This window comes from Cuculus canorus, chromosome 3, assembly GCF_017976375.1.
Source record: "Cuculus canorus isolate bCucCan1 chromosome 3, bCucCan1.pri, whole genome shotgun sequence".
Taxonomy (NCBI): domain Eukaryota; kingdom Metazoa; phylum Chordata; class Aves; order Cuculiformes; family Cuculidae; genus Cuculus; species Cuculus canorus.
The window spans coordinates 54,531,931-54,558,435 of NC_071403.1; the positions used below are offsets into that span (position 1 = coordinate 54,531,931).

Sequence of the window (26,505 nt, forward strand, 5' to 3'; positions counted from 1 at the left end):
ATCAAACAAATAAAAACACCGCAGCCTGTTTATTTAAGATAAGCAGAGAAAAGATCTTGCCTTATAATGATGTTCCTTCAAGTTAAGCTTACTTCTAGTCCAATGGTAGAATTTGCATTCCAATTTTTTTAGCTCTTTAGCTAAACTTAGTTTTTGAATAGTAAAAAATTGAAGTACCACACACTCTTGAGAAAATTAAACCATACAAAGATTATTTTAAGACCTGAATGTACTGTATGTGTATATACGTTCCTTTTAATTGGAAGGCGGAAAATTTCAATTAGACATCCGGAAGAAATTCTTCACGATGAGGATGGTTAGATGCAGGCCCAGGTTGCAAGGGGAAGTTGTGGATGCCCCATCCCTGCAGGTGTTCAAGGCCAGGTTGGACGGGGCCTTGAGCAGCCTGGTTTAGCGTGACACGTCCCTGCCCGTGGCATGTGGGTTGGAAATAGATGATCTTTGAGGTCCCTTCCAACCCAAACCATTCTATGATTCTATAGAAGCTGACAGATTGAAGTAGCAAGCTGTCACCACCTGAAAGCTATGCATTTTTTTTAACCTTAGCAGAATTAATAGCAATTACTGTAACTCCAATGATACTTTACAGCCTTCTAATTCCTTACACTACTGGAAAATATGTCTAGCATTTTCATGGCATGAGTTGCTTTTGTATTTCAGAGTGAGAGCTGAACCACAAGGCTTTTTAACATTTATATTGTCAGATAAAGCCATCATTATAACTTATCAGCATTTTAACTTTCTTACAAATATTATTTACTATGTGCAAGATCCAGGAGATACGTATACATGCACTGTGGATAATCAAACAAAAAAATACTAAGACCAAGTATGTATCACCAGCAGCTACAGATCTGGATCACTATCAGGGATTTTTATAAACTAGAAATTACTTTAGGCACCACATGCTGGTACTTTTCTGTAGACATACTTGTCACTTCTTTCTTGCACTCCAATAACAACTGGTATCTTTCAGCCAATGAGGGCTTAAATCGCATTCAAAAACCAACTAGGCATCACCAATGGAATTTACACCTCCAGTGACTAGTACTAATGATACTATGATTTCATAGAATCATAGATGTATTTTTTAATATATTTAACCCTACAAAATTAAAATAGCAGTGGTACACAGACTAGGATGTCTCTAACAAATGACACCAGCTAGTAGTCTTTTGATTACATCCATTTGTATTTGACAATACTACTGCAGATGCCAGTTCTTATCACAATGAAACAAATTCAGGTAGGTCCTAGAACTTCCGAGAAATACTTCTTTCTTACAACAAGAATCTCACCATTTCCACAGCGAACTGTAAACCTATAAGCTACTTACTATTTATTGTTTGACTGGATACACATGAGAATTATTAGTCAACTGGTAATTACAAAATTTATAGGTAGAAAAATGTTGGAAGTGGACTTAGGTCGACCCAAAAGTATACTACTTTTATCTTCCCTTTGAACAGTATTTAGAAGCCAGTGTTCTTTTCATCTCCTTGCTTACATCTATCATCACTAAACCACTGGATTAAAAAAACCAACCACCTGAGATACAAGTTCTGAAAAATTGTGTAACATTTCTACTTAGGCTTAAAAGTATTTTTTTTTTCCATTCTCTGCACCAGTTAAAATGTCGATTCCCTCAGTTAAGCATTTAAAACCAATAGAAGCTATATGTGGTTTAAGAGACTAAATTCAAATTTTGTAGTTTATTTTCTACATTTACCTGTCTGATACTTCTAGATTTTTCAGGTTTTCTTTTTTCTTTGTAAAAGTCATGTTCCAACTCTAAGGTTTAATTTATTAACTTTCTCCTTTTCTTCTTTTTTTCACACCTCTAATCTGCCAAGGCAAAACCCAAAGAATAAGCACTATCAACCTGGCCTGAAATTAGTATAATAGTACACACCTGGAACTTCAGGTATTTGGCATAAGCTGCATCAGACAGGATCGATACAGGAACAAATGCAACAAAAAAGCGAGTACTGCAAATACACTGCACACAAATAAGCCACGTGAGCCAATGCAGAACAATGAGGAAATTACATTATTAAAAGTTTTTATTTAGGTTTGGTCAGTACAGGTAAGATAATATTGGAGTCAGAGCAATATGCATAAACAGGATACAACAGTTCTTAAAAACTGAGTAACTATGCACACAATTCGGTCACCTAAGGAGAAAATGCACAGATGTATGGTGGGAGAAACTGTAATTAACACTGAAACTACTACAGGACTCCTTCAGTAAGTCCATCTTTTAGTGATAAAACTATTGTACTGGGCAAACTTGGCAGTCATAAACCCACAGCTATTATGACAAATCTTGAAGGTGGTGAAAGTATAACAGTATGAGTAAGAATGCCCTTACACAGCACAGGTTCTAGATATACACAGATTTGTACAGACATCATTTATGTTATACTTTATGGAAGTAATTTCCATTTCAACTTCACATTAACTCATATAAAAATAACTTGAGCTACACAAACGTCCTTTTAGCAACATTCAACGTAATTAACTGTTAAAATTTCCAAAGTGGCAGAGGTATTGAAGCAAAAAGAAACCCACAAAAAGGCAAAATTGTGACAAGTATGCACTAATTTAAACGGCTTCTGGACAGTATCCTCTCCCAATTTAAATGACACTGTATAAAAATGCTGCAGAAAAATGTTACAAAACTGAACCCTGCACATTTACACTGGAGTCCAAACCATTCTGGACATGACGAGAACCCACAGTTCTGTTACCTTTCATGCTCACTGTTTTTTCCTCTTGAGGATCATGATTGGAGTCTGTGTCATTTGAGTGGTGAGTGAGAGAGTTTTCACTGCCAGTGGGAGAGTCTACACTTTCATACCCAGTACTGAGTTGGTTTATGTAGCTACCACCTCCTCTACCAGTTCTATCTTCAGAGTGGTTGGACAGCTTATTACCATTCCCTGGAGAAGCTGGGAAGTCATCTTCTGTGCTGCTACCCTCCCTATAAAATCCAGGCCCAGACGTCCGCTGATGGGAGGAGCTACCATTGCTTGGTCCGTTTGCCAGACGGCTGCAGTCTTTGCCCACAGCCTCTCCCTGGTCTGTAGGCTCAGAAGACGGAGTCCTGCTGGTACCTGGGTTGGAGGCCTGGGACTGCTGCTGCTGGTACTGTGCCAACTGCTGGCGAGTCTCCTTCAACTGCTGCTGAAGAACTAGAATGGTACTCTGCATACCCTCTACCTCCTCATCAAGCTGGATGATGAAGTCATTCAACTCTATATAAAGAAAACACATTTGTTGCAAATACTTAATAGCCCATATATAGCTTGACTCTCAAAACAAACAAAAAAAATGTCACATAATGACTTTTTATGCTGAAATTTTTTTGCAGCCATCAGGTATGCCTTGATTTTGATACTCTGCCTCTGAAGGAGGAAATGCTTAACTGCCATCTACATACTTTTTATACTGCTACTCAGAATACACAAGAATACACTAGAAGAAATTTCTGAGCAAAAAGAGAAGTATATTTAGGAAACAGCTCAATTCCAACAATTAGTATTTTGCTAGCAATTCCTCATATCTACTTTTACTCAATTATAAAACTTTTAACAGAAACACTGTAAAAGTGACCATGAGCCATGTATGTATCTAATGGTTGTGAACAACTACAAAAGACTATTCAGATGCAAAAAGATGGTTTTAGTTACACTTCAAGGATATTTGAGCCCTTATTGCTCTTAATCCCCTAAATCCTGTCTAATGGGACACAAAGACTTTCTTACCAACAAAACTGTTAACTAATTCCACAGAGTGTTTGATCACTTATGCACCAAAAAAAGCATTTTACAAGCAGATTGCATACTGGAGCAAAACAAAACAAATTTGACATGACAACAGTAAAAGAAGCACTGAAATCCCTTAAATCTTCAAATCAACGGCTCCACTGATACAATGGAGCAAAATGCTAGCTACTTAATTTTATGAACTTTTACAACAATAAAATATTCTTGGTGCTATGGAAAAAAAACATCATTAGGAAAAGTCCTATTGCAGGATTAACACAGTCTTTGTCCATCTGTGGAAGCATCAACAGGTGCTAAGAATGCATCTCAGTTCTGGAGACTACTTTACAATACTGCACTCAATAGCAGAAAGCTTCAAAGAGTGCCCATGCTTGCTTCAATTATGAACTCAAACTTAGATGAAGGGCATTATCTAAATAGTTAAGAAGCAAAAGTCATTATAGAAAGAATAATTTAGTTTAAGAACTCTAGTTATTACGTATTATTTTATACTGCTACTTGCACAAAAATATGGTCCCTATGGGGGAGTAGAGGGGCAAACTACCCTTAAAAATACAGGATGTGTCAGACCTGTATAGGGCCAAATCAATTCTATACTATCTTACAGACTTCAGCTGTAAAACAAAAAACATACACAGATTTATGTGACCAAATAGCTCATGTCCCAAGACATACCATAATAACCTAATAACTTACACTAACATTCTACCAAAGCCACACAGATTCTACGCAGAACTCTCAACTGAAGATTTTTTTTAAATTTGCATTTCCCCCTCAAGTTATGCATGAGCTCGGAGCTTAATTTCAATGTAGGCTTACAATGCTGTAAAAGCAACTGTGAAAGCAATAATGAGGGATTTTTGTTCACCTGAGTTACCTAAATAAAAAAATCTACTATATAAAATGAGTCAAAAGTTAACAAGCAGCATTCTCACTGCATGCTTAGCTTCACGCAAGGTTAACAGCTTTTATCTTACCAATTCACCCCCGTGTGCAGTCTAAATACTATATTAAATAGCAAGGCCTACAGTGTGAAAACTGTCAATTTCAAATTTAAATGCTGCATTACTAGAGCCGCAAATCCCACCAGTCCCCGTAATGTTAAGTTTGTGGGATTTACATATTTTCATATATACACACACATATATATATATTTTGTTTTTTAATTAAGACCACCCATTCAGACTTAAAATTGTCATATCTTACTCAATATTGTCCTTTCATTCTGGCAAAGATAGTTTTACATTATGTGTATCATCAGGAAATTAAACAGTAGAAGTGCAAGGCAACTTCCATTTTCTTAAAAAAATCCCTTACCATCCTGACTGCTTTTAAGTTCCTCACTATATTTCTTCTGTAAAGCCAACTCTGCCTCAAGCTGAGCAATACGTCCTTGGGACAGCTGCCTTCCAAGCTCTTGATTCTCCTGGATAAGCATTCGACACTTCGCCATTAATTTTTTGCCTGTTTGGCTGCAAAGGAAAGAGCCATCTATCACAAAATGAATAAAAAAAACTTCAGTAATTTTCCTCAAACACAATTACAGACAAAAAGGAGATGCAATTTCTGCATGTCACAATTCAAGGAACATTATGCCTCAACATAATTGTCATAGCAGAAAGTCTCCCCATAGTTACCACATGCTGTTCCAATGCCAGTTGATCTTCTGTCGCTGTCCCATAAAGTGGAAGGCAAGTTTTATTACTGCAAATATGAATAAGCATATTGTTCTTTTTTGATACCAACATCTGGATTATCAGTATGCGCAATCTTGCATGTGCTAATTCTCAATGGAGTTAAGTATTTGATTAAAGATGTGCCTCATTTCAAAAAACAAGTATTGTGTAAAAATTACAAGTGTAAACCAAATTACAAATAAAATCCTTCATTTAGTGTGCTAGTAAAATTTTAATTATTAAACTTGGGTGAAGAGAAGAAAGTTGCTTGGGGGAAAATATTAAACCCCATGTTCATTTTTGATTGACATGTCGATTTTTCTTCAAGAGGCTGAGGCATTCTTTCGAATGCTGCCCAGGTACTCTTGTATAAAATATGTCTATTTTTCAATTCAGTTGATCTATTTTACAGTAGCGTACACAGTGTGTTTCATTATTTCTATGGTCAGCTTTTCCTAAGGACATCTTGCCTGGTGAAGAGAAAGTAAAATGTAGTTAAAAATTTGCAGGAAAGTAAGGAAAAAGCGTGTTATTAATCTACTTCCTTTAGAATTACGTATTTCAGACTGAGTAATAATTATTAAGATGCCCAGTTTCTGAAAGAAACAGGAAATGGGAAGCAACAAAATATTTTCAACTGACAGGATTTTCTTTACATCACACATCTTTAATCTTCACCATAATGACTGCATTGTAAAGCATTATAGGAAGTAGTATGCAAATTAATATATAGGCAATACAGCTGACTCCATAAGAGAGAAAAATTTAAGACTGTCTGCCAAAGTCAGGATAGCAACGACAAACAGTTCTCCTTTTAATAGGCTCAGCAACATAATGAAGCTGTCTTCTTTTCTACATAACTCTACCAAAAGAAGAGCCACCCAACCCAAACTCCAACAGGTTTATTGTGAATTCAATGGCAGGACTTGCATTACTTTCCAAGACCAAGAAGGTCATTTAATTTTTTGTTTGCTTGCTTTTAAACAAGTGACAAATACTGGAAGAAATTTTGTGGGTTAAAAAAAATAGAACAGGAAATCTCTGCTACAATTCACAGCCACAGTTCTTTCCTGCAACCAAAATACTCAACCAAAAAAATTAAAATAATAATTTACCAACTACCTTTTAACCATTCAAGACTTAGACAACTTTTATGTTCTGCCAGCTCTGCCCCATTTAACATTTTCCAACTGACTCTCCCAAATCTTTCAGATGGGCTGCTCCAGAAGGAATCTGGCTGAGTAAAGTCCTGGAAGCCTGAAACTCTGCTAAAGGCAGCAACCCGTTTTCTTTCTTGATGTGATGTCCAATGCCAGGTCCTTGAAGTTTAAATTGTGCTGACCTAATACAGTCCAAGTCGCACACTTAAGATGCAAGTTTCCTTAGAGATGTTCGTTCTGTGTAAAGCAGGACCACTTTTGGGAGACGTCACATTGATTATCTCCAAAGTTTTTAGGCAGACATGCAAAGATTTTTAGCCATTTCCAAATTTCTGTTACTGTATTCATCATCACTGCAAGTTGAAGAAGTTCACAGTGCTTAAATCGTTTAATTCTTTTCTCTTCACAAAACAGTGTCAACTGTAGAATTAGCAAGTACCAGTTACCTTGGAATTGGGACAATTTTAGAATCCCATTAATGTCTTCATGTTAACTCCTGCCAAAACGTATTTATTACCTGTATAGAAATTTGCATAGTTACCTATAATGCTATTTCTTCCCATCAAAAATTTTCCAGATGTTCAGAACTAGTACGGCACCAACCTCCCCTTGCAATTTACAAAAAAGACAACACATGCAAGAATATAAAATCCAGCAACTATTAAAATACTCATGTTAGCTGTAAAACTAAGTTTGGCATTGTTTTCACATATCCTCTTGAACACAAAAGCACCAGAACCTGTAAGAATGTAAGTGGTTAAATTCCAGGAGACTAGTGTTTGTTGTACTAGGCTTACTGCAAGTGACATTTCGACTAATTTTTAATCCAAGCGTACACTATTTAATGATGGTTGAAATGGCTTCTACTTCTCCCTCCAGGCATCAGAAGGGATTGTGCTGTACATCCTTATCTATGGTTAAGTCCCAGAACTAATAACTGCCTAGGGTTGCAGTTAACATGCTACTCTAAGAACACCAGTTAGAGATCTGAATAGGAGCATCATCTATTTCTAAAACTAGGTCAGATGCTAAGAAATAAGAATAGCTGCACACAAAGATGGACAATTATAGCAATTAAAAGGCAGGAGCAGGATGCAAAGAGAATGAAAAAGCCTACACATACTTTACATGAGTCATCATTTCTTTACCTTTCCAGAAATAAAAGCAATAAAACCTTAACCCAGTTAATGAAGATAGCCTCCATTCTTTACCAGGAAATAACTCTTAATTTTCTGTATTCCAACTACTTCATATATGAATTATGCACATTCACACCACTGACTTCAAATTATATGATGCATATCGGGGCACGTTGTACCTACCAAAATAATGAAATTCTCTTTTGATACTTTTGCTTCAAAGAAAGCGCTAAGTTATTTATCTCTCCTCAGTTGTACATGTACATTTAGAGCCTGAGGACTTAAAAAACCAACCAGCCTGTATCTAAGTATATGAAATAATTTTCTGAACTCCAAGTTAAACAAAGAATCTGCACAGCATGCCTCTATCTGCACATTATAGCGAGCTTTACAAATGGCTTGGTAACACATTAACCATTTATTAATGCAAGTCTTACCTCTGTTCTGATGCTAGATCATTAAAATCTTAGTGCTATAGCAAAATCAATCCAGATGTATCACTTAAAAACGTAAAGTTTTTCTGTAGGTTTTTCTTTTGCTGTTAAGTCATTACTTACGCAAACAAAATAAACCTGCAGAAGTGCACTACTCTTGAACGCCATATCATGGGTAGCACAAACAGTTAAAATACTTCAGAGTTAAAAAACGTAATGCCATCTTAATAAAAGTTACCAAAACAGTTATAATACATCACCTTCTATGACAGCTGGATGTGGGTTTTTCATTTAAAACTGAATTTTCTAGAATCAGACTGAGTCATAAAATCTTGCCCAACTGTTTTGAAAATCAAAATCTCATTACTAAATAGAACTCCATTTACTAAAGAAAGTAAACACACAAAATGCTCCACCAAATCTGCATTTCACTTTACACACCTCAGACATGCACTCCCAAGTGTCCCAGATAGCTACTCTTACAAGTAACTTGGGACAACGAAACAGAGGCATCAATAGGGTAGCAAAGGCTCCTTCACTGATTCCACCAAGGAAAATGCGTGCATTTAAGGTTGTTTTTTTTTTGTTTGTTAAAATACTGACTTTGTTTTCAGAGAACGAGACAATGCAGAAATAACAACCTGTTCAATTCTCGTTCATCCCAGGAGTTTCACAATACAACAGTATAACCAGCAGTCTTCCTTGACCTGTGTATTACAACTATTCCAAGGCACATTTTATATTGAAGTGCAATACAAAAAAAACAGGTGTACAAAGGAATAAAAACACCCCACCAACACTGAAGACAGGTGCCATTCATTGTGTGCCTTCTGCATTGAGCATTTGAGATCAGTTCTTAGTATAGAAGATCGAAAACCTCTCATTTCTGCATGAAAACATGCAGTGAAATAGTTATCACAACCAGTTTCTCATACATGCTAGTTGTGATCAAATATATATTGCTTCCAACAATTTTAAACCTGCAATTAGATAGAATGTACATTTTTGTACAGTCCTAATTTTGAGGCGTCCATGTATTACCAACCATTCAGAAAACAGTTCATTATTTAGCAACACTGACTTAAGGCTCCGTCAAGTGCTAGAAAGCCCAGAGGCTCAACAGTCAAATGTGTGCACTGCCACTCCTGTGATATCAAGTGGCACTCTCATGGCTATTCAAAAGTGGTTAGCAAGTAAACTCTTTAATGCAAAATTCACCTCATTGAGTTTTGACCCAGCAGTTCAGTGAACAAGCAGGAAGTCCACAGTCTTATTGGCAAAACTGACTTACAGTGTCTCTAAGTCACTAGGCTCAAGGTTAAGAGTGAAGCATATTCCACTTCTACATTTTACGAGAATTTTACATGTTCAATTCATTATTTATAATCTCTAGGTTCTCTCCTCCAAATTGTCTGTAGACACAGTGTGCCACAGACTTAAGACTTCTGTTTCTCCCTCTATTTTCTTCAAATAGAAAAATTTTGCAAATGTCTACATGTTCTAGAAAAGATTTTTTTTCGAAGATGGCCATTTCTTCAGAATAGTCCGACGCCATCAGGCCTCTGAAGCAAAGGGGGAGAAAAAAGCTGAAACACAAGGTTCATCTGGTAAGTTTTACATTAATCATTACAAGCTGGACAGTATAAGAATGTGGCTTTTTGCCTCAAAACGTCTGAGTCTTGGTGTGGAAACGAGTACTTGGCTGTCCCACCATAGCATTCTCGTAGTGGGACTGTCAGGGAAGTCTTGACTGGGGAGTATTTGTTTTGTTTACCTATCAGGCGTAAATTTCCAGGCACTCAGTTCATTTTGGGCTTGTTCCAGTTTGTCTTTAGTCTGTTCCAGTTCACCTTTCATTTTTAGGAAAAACAAGTTGATGGCTGGGTCCACCATTGTTGATCGCAGTTGTGCAACACTAGGCTGCTGGACTTGCTTGAGGTACTGAATCTGATTCTGCATAAAATAAGACAGAGACTGTTACTTATACAACGTCAATGTTTTAAGGCACTCAGAGACAAATAATAAATAATTATTCCAAATACAATATCAAGGAAGCTTGCCTTCTTTCAACACTAACTGAAAAATGCAGAATAAAAATCACTTTCGCCCACCTGCACCCTATCAATGTGCATATTCACCCAATCCCCCATGCCACCCCATCTAGCCTTAACTTTCAAGGACAATTTCACCACCCCATCCCCACTTCAAGTTGTTTTCTACACAATCAGTTTACATTTGCCAAAGTAATGACTGGAGCATTGCAATTTTCCCTTTCTTTTATACCTGCCAGCACGCTTTTGGAGAGAGAAAATAAAAGCATATACCAAGAGTTATGTGCTTCAAATAGACAGCTAATTTCCATGTAACTTCAGTCAAAGTTATGATGCAACGTTACAGCTAATATAGACAAACAATACTTTTAAGCAACTACTAAAAAGGTTTATACAAACTAAGTTTTTTTGCAAGTCCAATATGCATTTAAATGTATTAAAACTGGCTGAAGAGATTTTTGTTGGATTTGATTCTCTTGCAATAACCACAACCCAGAATATTTACAATTTTATAATTTATAATGCAGAAGACTTCCAATACAGTCAAAATTTAAGAAGAAATAAGTGTGAAGGCTTTATTTTAAATATAGCATTCATTAGTCAAAACTTGTATATATTTCAATAGGATTAACTTTTTTGGAAGTTTCTTGTACTTTAATCCCATCGTAACAATCAGTATTGATACGTACTAAACATGCTTAGAATCCAGATAATCACTAAAATCTCAGCCTACACAGAGAGTATTGATTCTTAAATTCAATTTATTATGCTCTCTGTATCACATACATTTCCTCATCAGCAAGAGGTGATTAAAATCGTGTAAGATTAAAAACGTTAACTGAAGGTCAGTGGTCTTGCCTCCCAGTGCACACAATCTTGCATGCAGACTTGACAGCAACAGTGTTTCACTGACAAACAGCACAAGGCATCAACAGCAAAGTTGAGGGAAAGCCTTCCTCCACACTTTACTTGGTACAAGCAGCACAGTCAAAAGCAGTTTAACCATTTTCCAGAATACTGTTGATCTGCGATGGGATCTTTACACAACAATGGTGAAAAAAAATATTAAGCACTAACATCTAATTTACCTTAAAAGCAGACAGTGACAATAGTCACTTTCTGACTGATGACAGCCTATGTTTTAATTTATCTATTGTTAAGTAGCAACAATTCTTGGATTTTATTTCAACTAAGTGATTTCAAAGCTATTTCAGTAACTGAAATATTTCCACTGACTTCACATTAATTTGATATTATCAAAATAAAAATTTTTACTTACCAAGAAACCCCCCAAAATAACCATCATACTGTAAGTTTTAAATAGAAACAAACTTGTGTCCATAAAGAATTATAAAGGGAATAAAGCACTGCACAAATATATTTCAAGAAATATTGCACTCAAGAACCCACCTACAAACATTACTTGGAAAGAGGCAGTCCAAATTAAGATTATCCTAACTTTTCCTGGATAGCTTTTTACCCACACAGGTCCTCTGCCTCTCTGAATGCCCAAGATGTTGCTCACTGAATACAGATCTATTTAATCTATTGCTACCGATACATCTTTTCTATCCACTCAATTTTGACTCTTGCACTACTGAAGTATTTCAACAACCCGTCAATTCATTGTAAGGTCTAGCACTAGTAGAGGGTGAAACAGCTAGTTTAACAGATGTCCGCACACATACAGACACTACAGCTGGCCATGTATTCCAGAAATATAATTAGGCTACAGCAACATGGTTCCCCATCTATTTTTAGGCCAGCATCACTGAGGAAGGAAAAGACCACGTTCCTTGTCTTACCTAGACACAGCTCCCATCCTCTTCCGTTGACAGCCTAAGAACTGTAATAAATTCCTTGGATCAGGAGGACAAAATATTGCTGTCAGCTGCTCCTTACTCATGCCAGAAATGCACTAAAATACTCAAGAGGACTCAGCTCTTTCTATCCAATGGTAGTTATTTCACAGTCTCATTTGGGCATCTCTAGCTCACGCTCTCAGACCAAGCAGAGAGCACTTGCTTAGGCTCCATATAACATCTCCTCTGTCACTCCTAAAAACAGTAGTATAAAAATAATTTACTTACTTGAGTCGAACAATCATTGCTTGTTCCCTCCCAAAACTTAAAGACCACTTACTCCTCCAGTTTTTCCAACTCAAGTTTTCTCCATCCTTCTACAAGGACTTTCTCCAGTTATAAGTCCACTGTTCTCACCTGTCAGACTTTTCATCCACTCAGACTTAGCAACGTCTCCCCGATATGAAAGAAAGCCCTCTTAACCCTTCTGCCTACTTCCTTATTCTATTCTTCTCCCTGCTTATGTAAGTCCAAGCCTCCCATTCTTGCTCCCTCTAACCACTCCTCTGGCATATCTCTTCTCTCATTGATATGCCAGGTGGTAGGAGGCAGAAGGGTATCTGCATTCGGAACCAACTTCAGGCTAGGGCTGAATATGCAGGAATAGTAACAACCACTACCAGATCTCAGGACATGCCCACTAACATCTGAAATGCCTACTGGTTGTTTCTATTCCCAAACACGAAAGCAGACACTAGCTGTTATTTTTCAAAAGCCCAGACTGACAAATACACGTGAATTTTCAGAAAGAGAAAAACATTCTAAGTCAAGGCAGGAAAGCCATTAAAGTTATCTATTCAGACGAAATCAGGCAGTGTGAGGTTTTGTTTGGGTGGACTTCTTTTTCCTTAAGACAGACAATACTGCATATTCTTGGAAACAGTTGAATCCTTCCAGCCGAAGTAATCCAAAGACATCCACAAAGACCAGACCCTCTGACATGAAGAATTTAACAAAATTGTATATAGGTGTTTAAAAGAAAACAAGCAAATAAGTACAACTACATATCCTTCTTATAAAGAAGACGGGGGAAAAAATGCATAGTAAAAAACTGTAAAAACACAGCTGTAATGTAAACCATGAGTAGATTATTAGAGTAAGAAGTATCTAGGTACTATAGTAAACTGCACCCACAGGCAGCTTTCACTAACTGTTACCTGTTCCAAGGAAAATCTATTTGAGTAGCAAATATTTCCAACTGCCTGCTCACTTACTGACCTACAGCAGCTGTGCTTGGGAGGTGGTTAAAGCATTTCCCTGAAGTAGCAATAACTTCACCACCCCTGCCAGAAATAAAGCTTTACATAAAAGCAATAGCCAGTACCTCATCTGCGCTCCCATAATGGCAGCAACCTTTTAGGGTGGTGCTCCTGCTAGGGGGAAGGTAGCTCACGGTTTATGCTGACAATAGGGCACGCAGTATTAAACACCTGAACTTAAATCTAGCCCCTTAGTCAGACACCCCGAATTACACACAGTAATCCTGCAACACTAGACTCTCAATAAGCTCCTAGCTCAAGAGGAACCCATACATTCTGCTGCTGGACTTGGCACAGAGTACGAGAGTAGAGCTATGCACTGAACTACCATCTTGTTTCTTCAAGGAGTACTTAAACAGAATCCGGACAACAATTCTGCTACTGAGATGCACGCCTATACTTTCAAGATGATGGCTTGTGACTTCTATAAGCTAAAGTACATTTTGTTGTCTTATCTTTTTAAAAGAAGGGTACAAATTAAAACAACTAACACAAAGTCTATCACCCCTTATTTTAAAACACAGACAGTATATTTTAACTAGCAAAGTGTTTTGCACATCAGCAATCAGAAAACTCATGTCTTTGTCAACTACCATTTGAATAATGTGTGGTAGTTTTAAGTTTCTATCCAATTATCAAGACCTGAATGTAATTATTTACGTACAAAATATGCCCCCAAAATACATTAAGAGTAATATGAACACTAAGTATTACATGGTAAATATTCATTTTTAGTTTTCAAGAAACCTGACACCACAGACATTCAGTCTTTCTAACTGAGATGGGACAGGAAACAGTAAAGGCTTACATATAACATAACTGTCTTTACTATATATTACATGTAAATATGGATTATAAACCACTGTTAACGATGATAAAAATGAAAGTTATTTTACCAACTGAAAATGAGACAAACCAAATAACTCATCGTATGGTGAATAGTTTTTGTCCATTTATGAAATCATTTAGGAACATACAGCTTAGCTTTGCACCTCAAACATGATATACTTACTGGAAAAATACTATTTAATACTACAAGTAATCCTCCAGAACTTGAAACTACATGCATTTAAACTTGGAAACACTTTAAGACACCAGCGTCTCCAGTACAGCTTTTACACACACCCCCCAATCAAGGATGCTTCTTCCTAGCTCCATGCATTATGGGGGAGATTACATCCTTGATGTTATTCATGTGTTGATATCCAGAAAAACATAAGTCACTCATGTGGTTGCGCACTCGTCTTTTGTTCTTCTTGGCGGGCTAGAGAATACCCCCCCCCCCTTTTTTTTCTTAAATACACTGAAATTACACAAACTTCTGAAAAGCTTTATTAAACAGACGTTCTGGGAAGTCTATGTATCACACCTATCAATATCTATAACAAAGAGCAGTGAAACATTCTATAATTTTGACAAGATCATGAAGACTCAGTCTTAAATACTTGAAATTTGTCTAACAGTCTTTTAGAAATAGGGAGGAAAGAAGGTGAAGATAGCACATATAAACTTGGATTCTGTGAAAAATTTCCTAATAAAAAATGTATTTATCGGTTTTGGCCATATGCTCAGAAATCCAAAAGAAAAAAAATTCTTATTACCGCTGCTCCTTGCAGCAGAATTTATCAGTAAAACTAATAAGATAAATATGATCAATATAGGAGTCTTACTACTAGGGAAGCGTTGCAGTATGGTACCAGAACAGATCTTCATCAGTGTCCTGGGCTGCATTAGAATCAGTGCTGTGAACAGGTCGAGGGAGGTGATCCTTTCTCTCCACTCGGCACTGGTGAGACATCTGAAGTACTGAGTACAGTCCTGGGCTCCCCAGTACAAGAGAGACATGGGCATATTAGGCTGAGGCCAACAAAGGGCCATGAAGATAATTAAGGGGTTGGAGTACATAACGTAGAAGCAGAGGCTGAGCGCATTAGAGCTATAACTTGGAGAAGGCAGCTCAGGGGGACCTTATCTGTGTGCATAAATACCTGAGAGAGGGAGAAAAGAAGGTGGAGCCAGGCTCATCTCAGTGGCGCCCACTGAAAGTACAGAAGGCAATGAAAACAAATTGAAATACGTAGAATTCCATTTCAGCATAAGAAAAAGCTTTTCCCTGTGAGGATGGTTGAACAATGGCACAGGTCATCCAGAGAGATTTTGCAGTCAAAACTCTGGGAAGCTCAAAACCTGACTCTGTGCAGTCCCTTCCACCCTCAGTGATTTGTGATTCTTGCCACTGCAAGGCAAGCTTCACCTCCTCATTTTTTGTTTTCATAACTGCTTACAACAAACTGAAATCATCTATGTTCTTCACAGCGGTGAAAATAACATGTAGAGTTAAGCATGACATTACAATACCTGACAGTTCTGAAAACCTACAGGAAAAGAAGAAAGGAAAGCTAAAAGAAAATAGCAGAGGAAAGCTACAATACTAGTTGTGTTTGCACAGAGTTTATGTTTTTCGTAAGAAGTTCTAAGGAGCACGTTACACAAACTAGCAGGAGAAGCTTTTAACAATCTTCTCTCAGGAACTGCCAAATTAGAGCAGCTGATGAAAGTTATGTTAAGAAGGAAATTCAAAAAATATCAGAAATCATTAGAAGGTAAGTTTCAAGAAACTAACTAAACACAGAAGAAGTCACAGAAAATGTACAGAAATAAAGACAAACAAATGTATTCTGTACAGAGAACATGAGAATCCCCAAGAAGCAGATCTGCCAAATCTCCCTCTGAAAAAGACAGTAACTCTTTTCCCCTACCTAGCCAAATGGATGCTGAAGCTTACAAATACTTTGTTATCCAAATCTAACAAAAATACCTGCCTACAATCTCCTGCACAAAACCCAGTATACTCAATCTTATCCTTACATTTCACTTTGTTCCTGCATCCAATGATAGTCAGGAATAACGTTTCTGGTAAATATGCACGGCTGATAAATGCTAGAAGGCAAGCACGGCTAATGCAAGAATTAGCTTGGTTCTGAAGCAAAAGTCCTTCCAAGCACAACTGCTGCAGAAAAGCAATGTAAGTAATACTGAAAACGCAAACTGTAAGCAGTGACCTTTACTAATTCAGTGAAAGTTTTCTTTAGAAAAGGGCATGCTATAGATATATTAAACACATTAGCACATAGGTACTGTCCCAAAAGTCAACATTCCCCCAACAGTCTGAAAACACATCCTCTCTAAATACTTACAGTACACTCCTGCATCTCCTGTTCCTTAGTTGCCAGCCTCATCACCAGAATATTTTCTCTTCGTGCAGACTCTTGCTGCTGCTGTTTCAGCTTCTCTTCAGATTCTCTCAATCCCGTCACATCGTTAGCTAATATAAGTAATAAAACACAAAAAGTATGTTTTATAGCATCCTCTCATGAACATTTTTTAAAGACAGCTGCAAATCTGAAAACTAAGCTCAAACAGAAAGAACTAACTAAATAAGCATGACTTTGTATAAAAAGCATAAGAAAAGTAGCATTAAGTATGAGAAAAGCTTGACAACAGCTGGTTTTAAATTAATCTTTCTGATCCATCCTAAAGACTTACTAAACACTTGAAAATGTTTCCATATTTACATAGGAAATAACTTTTAAATTGCTTGCTAACCAACTACTATTAGAACTTGCAGCCTGAAACTTGGAAGTTGGAACTGTCCCGCTATCTGTAAGAAATATTAAGGCCAAAGTGGGGAAGAGGAGATGCGTACACTATGGCAAAAATGATCCACAGTCTGTAAACTCTAAATTTTTCTGATCCATTAACATTTATGGAAGTTTATGTAAAAAATATGAGAAAGAAGCACTGCACATTTCCAAATGACTCAAAGGGGAACAAGTACAAGCAGTCTCACACAGACTATATATTCACTCTGCTACCTGCCATGTATAACTTGATGGAAATTTGAAATAAATAAGATTTATTTTTTCTAATTACTTAACAATGATCAGCTGTAAATGTAAACTAAGAACACTAAATTACTTCAAAGACAATTATTTCTAAAAAAAAAAATTTCAACTAATTCAACAATACTGACTGCTACACTTATATTAATTTCCCAAATTGAGAAATTTGGAACATTAAAACTTATTCATCTATGTTAGGACAGTCTGAGATTAGAACGAAATTAACTGCTTATATTTAAGTCTCTCAAAACCTCAAACATTAGGGGGTGACAGCAGAAGAGGGATGTTACAGAAATGGGATATCCATCTGGACTCACAGAAAACAACTTAAAAGTCAGTGGTACTAAGTCTTTTAAGTACTTAAGACTGCAAAGGCAAGCGGGAAAGACAAAAAAGCCCGTCTCCTAGTTACCAACACAACTTTAAAAGGTGAAAGGATTCGGAACTCAATCATTTCCAGAATTCATCCAGCTTTCCTCATCTGAGAGTAGGATGTTTTTCCTGTATTCTGAAGTGCAGGCCAAGTTTTAAAGACCATACAACTGATAGTCAAATAGTTAATTTGCCTAATCAGACCAAACATGGGGGGGACTAATTTCAGACCATTACCTCTACAAACTGTAACCTCTTCCATGTGGTTTACAACTCCCTAAGACTACTGAAGGCACAAACATTCATGAGGTACTACGGTAGAGGATAGTATTTCCTTTCAAATAGAAGATTCATGAAACATCCTTTTGTGGAGTTCCATTTTGGGACTTCCCCTCCCCAACAGTCCGGGTACAGATGGTCCTACACATACAAACCCAAGACTTTTTAGAAGCCGTGCAAGACCTGCAAAGGAAAGTAACTGGCTGACAACGTTGGGGAAGGCCGAGTTACACAAAAAAACCCAAACAACCAGGTACTTTTTTTTCTGCCAGATAGCAATCCTTTATTTCTAACAGTTCCACAAAGCACAGACATTACTTGAACACTACGATTCATAAAAACATTTAGGTAACTCATACCATTTTGAAACTTGGCTAACTTACAATTAAGATCTGTGTACTTGCCCTCCAGAGCTTGCACGTATGCTTCATACTGTTTCCACCTATTGCAGAGATGGAGAAAAAAGAACTTTCTAAAGCTCAGTTCATTAAATCAAAGCATCTCAGTCCTAAACTTTCAGAGCATACATTTATACCAAAATCAGAAAATGTCAAGAGATAAATACACAACTGGATAAAAATCAATTCAGATTTTTAAAACGGGGCTTTTAACCATGGAAATAGTTAAATCCATTTTTTATGTCAAAAAGATAGAGGCAGCTGTGCATTACAATACTTCAAATTGGCAACTTAAAACTGACATCTTAAAACTTACTGTAACATTTTGGACAAACACTCGTATCAAACAGTTATTAGTTATTTGTGTAAAGTACCTGAGATACATATTCTCAAAGCAGAACAATTTAACAGAATTCTGTACTAGAAACCATAATCCAAAGACAGTATTAAATCTGTTACCAAGTGAACAAGACAGCAAGCGGATACGTACTACAATACACTAGAATTCGCAGTCTAGGTTAAGTAGTTATACCAGCTCATTCAGACCATACTCAAGTTACATTCATTAACCTGGAGCCAAACAGTTCTACAACTCTTTGAAGGCACATAAAAGCCTTCAGTCAGAAAACCTCACACTTAAAAACAGCATTGCATTTGATACAAACCATCAAATCAGCAAACAGTGCACAGTAAAGCTCAGCACGATATGCTTTACCGTAGTTCACTGGACGATATTTTGTGGGCTTTGTTTCTTTTTAAATCAGTACTTCGCATCTAACTATGTGTCTTCCTCATTATGAAAAAAATTAAACTACTAGCTTACCACTACAGAAAGGGAAGGTTTCTCTACCCTGCTCCCAATTACCCTTTTTCCCTGCTCTGTTTTGACTCCATAACCTAACTAGACTGCTACCTCAATCAAAACTGTAAAAAAAATATAAATCTAACTCCAGATCATTTTTTACCATGTCTGAAAGCATCAGATCTGTTACAGCAAAATCACATCACTGGGAAAAAAATCAAATGTAAGCACAAGACTTCTTCCTCCTAGCAGCAACAATATTCTGCATCTCCTCATCTGAGGATGAAATCAGCACGAATTAACTCTCAAGCTAGGCAGAAGGGATCCAGTTGTATCACCACTTAACCCTTAAGCTTATCTCTTTGCTATCAAAAGAATGCTGTTGGAAACAGTTTCACCCTTTTGTCTACACTAAGATGATTTGATAGCAACATTTGAATGTGCAGATTCCCTCCTGTCCCTTCATTAACACAGTTCAACTGCTGATATACTTCACTTCCTTGGGTGTATTCCAACACATTTTCACTTGAATATACACCGGAGAGGGATCTCTTCTACAGTGGCAACTAATCATTTCAAGTTACAGAAACTGATTACAATTGGAAGCCTGTTTCTTATATACACACTATCAATTAGAAAGCAAGTTGCACAGAATCTATGCTTTGGTACTTTGACAGGAATTTTACAGCTGGAAGTAGGGGCACAATTTTAGACTTTGGAGTTTGCTATTCCTGAGGATAATCTCGAGTATGAAAACTTTTATGTAAAGGTTCAAAATGCCTAAACCACAACATCAAAGAAGCATTTTCTCCTGTTTAAATATATTATCCTTTATTACCCAAAAGACTAGATACTGAGAGGAAGCCAGTTTTAAACATACTAGCCAGACTACATTGACTCCCCTAGAAAGAGCTGTAACGCCAGAAGGAGCTGGTAGGATAGTTTGCCCAGAAGAGGTGTGTGTGTATACCTCCTATATTAACACTTCATTGCACTTGCACCCTCATGTTTCTACACACTTTAGTTTTTGTTCTATGAAATACCAATATTTAACTTCAGATCCTAATAATGCTAACAACTTACAGTGCACAAAACCCCAAAAGCACAAGTTTACCGAAACAGAAACACAAAATTACTCCAGCAGATAAACAAGACAATCCACAGATGCCTAGTTCAGTCAGCTCCTTGTTTATATATCAGGAAATTTAGGCATACACAGACAAATGGCTTCAGTTGGTTTCTCCAAGCAGGTGGCCTATGTGACACAATTTCCTATTTTTTTTTTCCCCATGATGACACTTAGCTTTCTAAAAACGTGGAAAAGATAGACAGGTTCTCCTTTATACAAGTTCTAGGCAATGAAAACTTCATTGTAACATCTTGCAGTTAATATCAGAATGTGTTGGACTACCGTGCGGATCAAGAAAACCTAAAGTTTGTTGTAGGAGTAAGGACAAAAATATGTTTCTGATGTTTAAAAATAACTTGCTATTCAGCGAGGAATGCAAACAACCATATCTTCTGAAGTTACTAGAGAAGAAAAAACTCCTACTGATGTATTATGAAATACTGTTCAGGATTTTGACTCTTTGGACAGAGTGCTTCCCCCTAAACTACAGACAACAATATCTGAGAAAAGACGAGAACTTCACAAAAGAGATGCACCACAAATAATATAAAATAAAGGATGCTAAAAACAACCAAAGAGGGAAGTTGCGCGTCTTCCATTAAAAGTTCACTAAAATGTTGAGATGGAAAAACTGCTTTTTACTTTACCTTAGAATGAGCTCGTCCCTAGGTAAAACCTTAAAATCTGCTTCACTAAGGCGAACCTATGGAGGAAAGACACAACTTATCAAGCTGTCATGATTACCTGGGGAGGGCAGGCAAGAGGGGAAGTCACAAGTATTTTGTAACATACCTTCTTTGGGAGAGGTTCCTCATTCGTCATTGTGAACTCTGAGGGAGGATGAGAAAAGTTTTATTTAGTGTTGTTACTAGTGTACTTGAAATACTAAACAAGTCCAAAACTTGTATTTCTAGTTTTAATTTTTTTAATTTCCAATATCAAGCTACTGAAATACTGCTTCCACAGAATGCTGTGCCACAGTACAAAGCACCATCAGGCCAAATTTGTTGCTGTAATATCTATAAAGTCAACAGAAGTATTTTTTCCTAAAAGTTAACCAAAACTTTGTTTAGGTGTCTAAAAAGTTGTTAATCAATTCTTCCTACTTAATTATGCAAAACCACTCCCAACTTTGTCCACATTTGTTTAGATCAAACCGATATTTTGTATGTGCTTACATCTATTTAACATTGTATTTTACAAGGTAGAGAATAGTCAGGGTCTAAGAAAAGCAGTTTATACTACTACTACTTGAGTATCTCTTTGGAATAAAAGTGAATCATTTAAAATTACCACTAATGTTTGGGTCACGTCAACATAACATTTTCTTCCGAGTGCTTATTTTCTCACTTTTAAAATTCCGATTAACAGGCAATATTAAGCAGTTATTTTCAAATATTTATGAATATGTTTTTGAAAAGTACGATGGCAAACAGCTTGGATACACCATCAAATTCAGTTCCTCTTGTGTGTAGGTAGCATAACAGGATTACATTCTGCTACATTAAATATTCATGATATTCAACTGCCAGTGTTTGCATAAAAAATTCGGCTGTCCAAAATAACAAAATAACTTGAGATCACAGGGGAATGCTTGTAACTGCTGATTTAGGTTGCTTACCTCCCCCACTATAAATTTTCCTAAAGATTTTTTAGAACCTTTTAACCCCTTCAGTGTTTGGAAGTAGTCTTGAAGACCACAGCAAGATTTAAGTCCTTGATAGAAAGTAACACGCTTTTCAGATGCTCCACAGAACTACAGCTACGACTGATTAAATTGTGCACATGTCAAGTGATTATTCTTATGTTCCTGATAGAAGTACCAGAGTCACACAAATACCAAAACAGGCGAACTTCCCCAAAGACTCAGCTTGTGAACCTGGCAGCAGCATACAACAATTCAACACTTGACTGCTGCCACAATCATGACTAAAAGAAATCAGAGGATGATGCTCCATCTAGCCTACGTCACATCTCCAGTACCCAGTTCTCTACAGCAGCACCAGACTTGGCTATTCTAACCTCTACGCCCAGCACACCATTTACAAAAACACCTCTTGCTTTCAGGGAAGAACAAGGGTGCTGAAGACTACAAGCTACAGGCCACTGCATCACAGAAGCTACTAATGCCTATTATCACTTGTAGTAATGGAAACATGAAAAAACACACTAGCTAAAAATACTTTGCAAGTTATTTTTGGAAAAGCTAGGTTGATCACATCTACAGATAAACACTAGCAGTCTTTCTGTATGTGTGAATTTCACCTCGCTACTCTGATGCAACAGCTTTTTTTGGCACCTTGAGTAAGTCATCAAAAGATTTTGCATTTATTACTACTATATATTTCTACCATTGTGATCGGTGTTTTTCAGAAACATTAAGAGCATCAGGCTAACTACATCAGTTTTCACAGTGATTTGTCTTAGCTTTCACTTCATTAACAGATTAATTTATATGCTACAGAAAACAACACCTTAAAAGTTTATTATTTGAATTTAATAAATAAGAAATTTTTCAAGTACTGTGCAGCAAGAGATGTTTCTCATCACATGGGTCTATTCTGAACAGAGATTATCGCTCTTCTATGCAGATAAGAAATATTCTGCAAGAGCATGATGAAGTGCCATTTTCTACAACAAAAAGAATCAACGAAAACAACATTCCTGTACAACTAACTGGAATTAACACGATTATATTTTGTGATTTATATGATGAACAGCTTAACTGTACTATCCTAACTAAGCACTTCAAGGATTTGGGGAAAACGATAGCAGCTATGTACCGCTCCTCCTGCAGACCTGCTCCTGTCAAGAGCAACATAAAACCATACTCCATACTTAAAATAACATTGTCATGGGCAGCAAAAGAACTTTTATGTAATCTCATGATAGTTTATGGTTTTATGGCACTTTAAATACAAAGACAGCCAAAACGGGGAAGCGCATTTTAATTATGAGAACTCCACTACTCCATACACCTTTTACTACAGCGTTCAGAAAACATGGGATTTAAGGATTAAACAAACCTAAAAAACAAAGAATCATAGAATCACTAGGTTGGAAAAGACCTTAGAGATCATGGACTCCAACTGTACCTGTCCACTACTAAATCATATTGCCAAGCACTTCAGTCTCCTATCTTATAAATACCTCCAGGGACAGTGACTCCACCACCTCTCTGGGCAGCCTCTGCCAGCACCCGATAACCTTTCAGAGAAGAAATGTTTCCTAATATCTAATCTGAACCTACAGTACTGCAACTTGAGGCCATTTCCTTTTGTCCTATCGCCTGTCACTTGGGAGACCAAGACCAAAACTCACCTCGCTACAACGATAAGGTCTCTCCTCAGCCTCCTTTTCTCAAGACTGAAAAATTAAATAGCATCAGGAACGCCGCTTTAATAATCACTCCTGAAACGCTTAGTTGTTCTAAGGATATCAAAGAGCTCCATGGGGAAAACAACCCTGGGTCGGGCTCCAGGCTCCCGAAATACGAAGAAAAAAAGCTTCGAAGTAATACTCTGGCTGAGCAGACCTCACAGTCGCCCCAGCAGCCGCGGCCTGACCGGGATCCCGCGTCCGCTGCCTAGTTATTTAGCCAATAAGAAAAAGCGTTCCATGGGGAAAAGCTCAGGCTCCCGAAATACGGCAGGGGATGGGGGGGGAAGCTTCCAAACAGCACTGACTGGGCAGACCTCTCAGCCACCCCAGCAGCCTGACTCGCTTCCCACCCCCTTCCCGCTGCCCCCGCCGGTGCCCCGCGCCTCCTGCGCGCTGGCAGGAGATGATGGGGGGCGGGGAGGAAGGTGTGAGGCGCGGGCGCGCGCGCGGGCGTGGCAGCCGCCGAACCCCGGCCGAGCGCAGCAAGGCCGCGCACAAAATGGCTCTGAGCGCTTCCGCTCCTCCCCCTCAGCCGATGGAGCCGCCGCCGCCGCTGGGGTTTGGCGCTCCGGGGTCCGCGAAGCGGTGGGAGAGGGGGAGGGGCGCGGTCTCCCACTTACCTCCCACCCGCGGAGCGGAGGCCGCGCTCTCCCCGCACGATCGCTGCCCGCGCCGCGCCCGTCACATCGAGGGCGAAGCGCCGCCACCGCTCACGCCTGCCGCCACCTCCGCGCCCGCAAACCGGCTCTTGGGGAGGGGAGGAACCGCCGCTCCGGAGCCGCGGTCGTTCTCGTCGTCGTCGCTGTCGCTGCTGCTTCTGCCGCCGCGTCGCCGTCCCCCCTGCCTTCTCCCGCCCGGGCTCTCTCTCGGCGGCGCCGCTCCCGCCCGCTCTTTATTTGCGGATTTCTCTGCGCTACAAAATGGCGCCCAAGGAGGAAGCGAGAGAGCGCGCAGCCCCGCCCACAGCGCGGCTCCCGCGCGAGGCGAGGTGGGGCGGGGCCGGGTTGCGCGCGCAGCCGGGAGTGGGGGGCGAGGAGCGGGGAGCGGCCTGCGCAGGGCGGGGGAGGAGGGAGGGAGTGTTGGGACATAAACTCTGTCACACCCGGTTTGGAAGCCCGGCAGACTTCATCGGGGCTGGGCAGCACAAGGGAGCGGTCTCCATCCATCACGTGCAGCGAGACCAGAGCTGTGGGCGGCATATATTTCCCATTTACATGCATTAAATCTCCCAGAACTTATGCATAGTCTATTACTTTCCAAGGACGAATTTTAATGTTGTTGTGAACTTCACAACTGTCAAATCTCTTGCAAACGTGGAGCTGTCTCCAGCTCTGCCTGACCTTGCATTAGAGAGAGGAAAGCCTCCAAACAGAGGTGATCTGAGAGAACACATCTGTTCAGCACAGATCACACTGCACACAAGACGTATCATCTCCGAAGAATGAACAGCGTCTGGAAAAACACTGAAGGAAAACCTGCTATCAGAAGGACATTGTGTCTAACTTTCAAAAAATACAATTATTTAGATGAAACTCTTCATTTAGCTTAAGTCAAAAATATCTCACTTTTTTAATAGTAGCTGTTTGTTGTATCAAAATCTCGTGCTAATTTGGAGCTGGTTCCAGCTCTGCCTGCCCTTGCGTTAGAGAGAGGGAAAGCCTTCAAACAGAGGGAATCCCAGAGGACACATCTGTTCAGCACAGATCACACTGCACACAAGACGTTATCATGTCCGAAGAATGAACAGTGTCTGGAAAAACACCATTTTAAAGAAAACATGCTGTTAGAGGGACATTCTGTCTAACTTCCAAAGAACACCATTATTTAGATGAAACTTAAATCTGCTTTAGGTTAAATCAAAGATATTCCACTTTTTATAGTAGCTACTTCTTTTATCACTGGGGCTTCCCCGTCTTGCCAATGTGATGGTTCCCTGGGGTTATTTGAGCATTGAATTGAAGGCTGCCAGCTTGATACTGACAGTGATGGAAAATAAAACTAAGACTCGTTTTGGAGTTTTAGAAAACAAGCACCCTTAATCAGGCCTGGGAAGCACGAGGGAGCGAGTTCCATCAATCACATGCAGTGAGAGAAGAGCTGGGAAAGGATGTATTTCCCACTTACGTGCACATGCATAAAACCTCCCAGAAATCTTATACATATTCTATTACTTTCCAAGGATGAATTTTAATGTTATTATGAACTTCACAACAGTCAAAGTTCTTGCAAACTTGGAGCTGGCTCTAGCTCTGCTTGACCTTGGCTTTAAGATAAAAAAATACTACAAACAGAGGTATTACAGAAGAAGAGGCATCTGTTCAGCACAGATCACACTGAACATTATCATGTTCAAAGAACAAACAATGTCTGGAAAACATGGTTGTAAAGAAAACACGCTATCAGAGGAGCATTCTATCTAACTTTCAAAAAAACCACAGGAGCTTAGACGAAGCTTAACTGTACTTTAGTTTAAATTGAAATATTCCACTTTGAAATATTGCAGATATTGTCTCAAGCTAAGCAGGCATCCCAGGGCAGGTGGAAAGTCCCGCCGCAGGGAGGCATCCTCCATCACTGCCCCCCTCCGCCTGGCCTGTCTTGTCTTGTCCTGTCCTGTCCTATCCTATCCCATCAGGGAGTGGGACCCTTGACTGCTGGGGCTTTCTGCCCCTCTGCCAGAGTGGGGAGCAATCACTTGCACCAAGCTCAGCAGTATCGCTGCAAGGCGGCGTCATCCATCGGCAACAAAAGAAAACGTAGTCCTATCCCAGGAGGTTCCAAAGAAATTATACTGCATAGAATCGTTAAGGTTGGAAAAGACCTCTAAGATCAAGTCCAACCACCCACACAAA

The 26,505-nt window shown here is 38.7% G+C and overlaps 1 protein-coding gene across 2 annotated transcripts; it reads right to left on the bottom strand.

Moving 5' to 3' along the window:
* Positions 1-18: 18 nt before the first annotated feature.
* Positions 19-24,568, bottom strand: WTAP (WT1 associated protein). 2 transcript variants are annotated; one of them, XM_054062033.1, is made up of 8 exons: positions 24,274-24,566; positions 21,065-21,102; positions 20,920-20,975; positions 18,327-18,385; positions 16,588-16,715; positions 9,993-10,171; positions 5,127-5,281; positions 19-3,278 (listed from the first exon to the last, which is right to left on the bottom strand). In XM_054062033.1, exons 2-8 carry the CDS (start codon positions 21,092-21,094, stop codon positions 2,695-2,697), a joined length of 1,191 nt encoding a protein of 396 aa, XP_053918008.1. In that variant the 5' UTR covers positions 21,095-21,102; positions 24,274-24,566; the 3' UTR covers positions 19-2,694. The 2 variants fall into 2 exon arrangements, 1 of the variants encoding a protein (XP_053918008.1); XR_008449074.1 differs by lacking the exon at positions 19-3,278 and having other exon boundaries at positions 5,145-5,281; positions 6,608-10,171; positions 24,274-24,568.
* Positions 24,569-26,505: the final 1,937 nt, after the last annotated feature.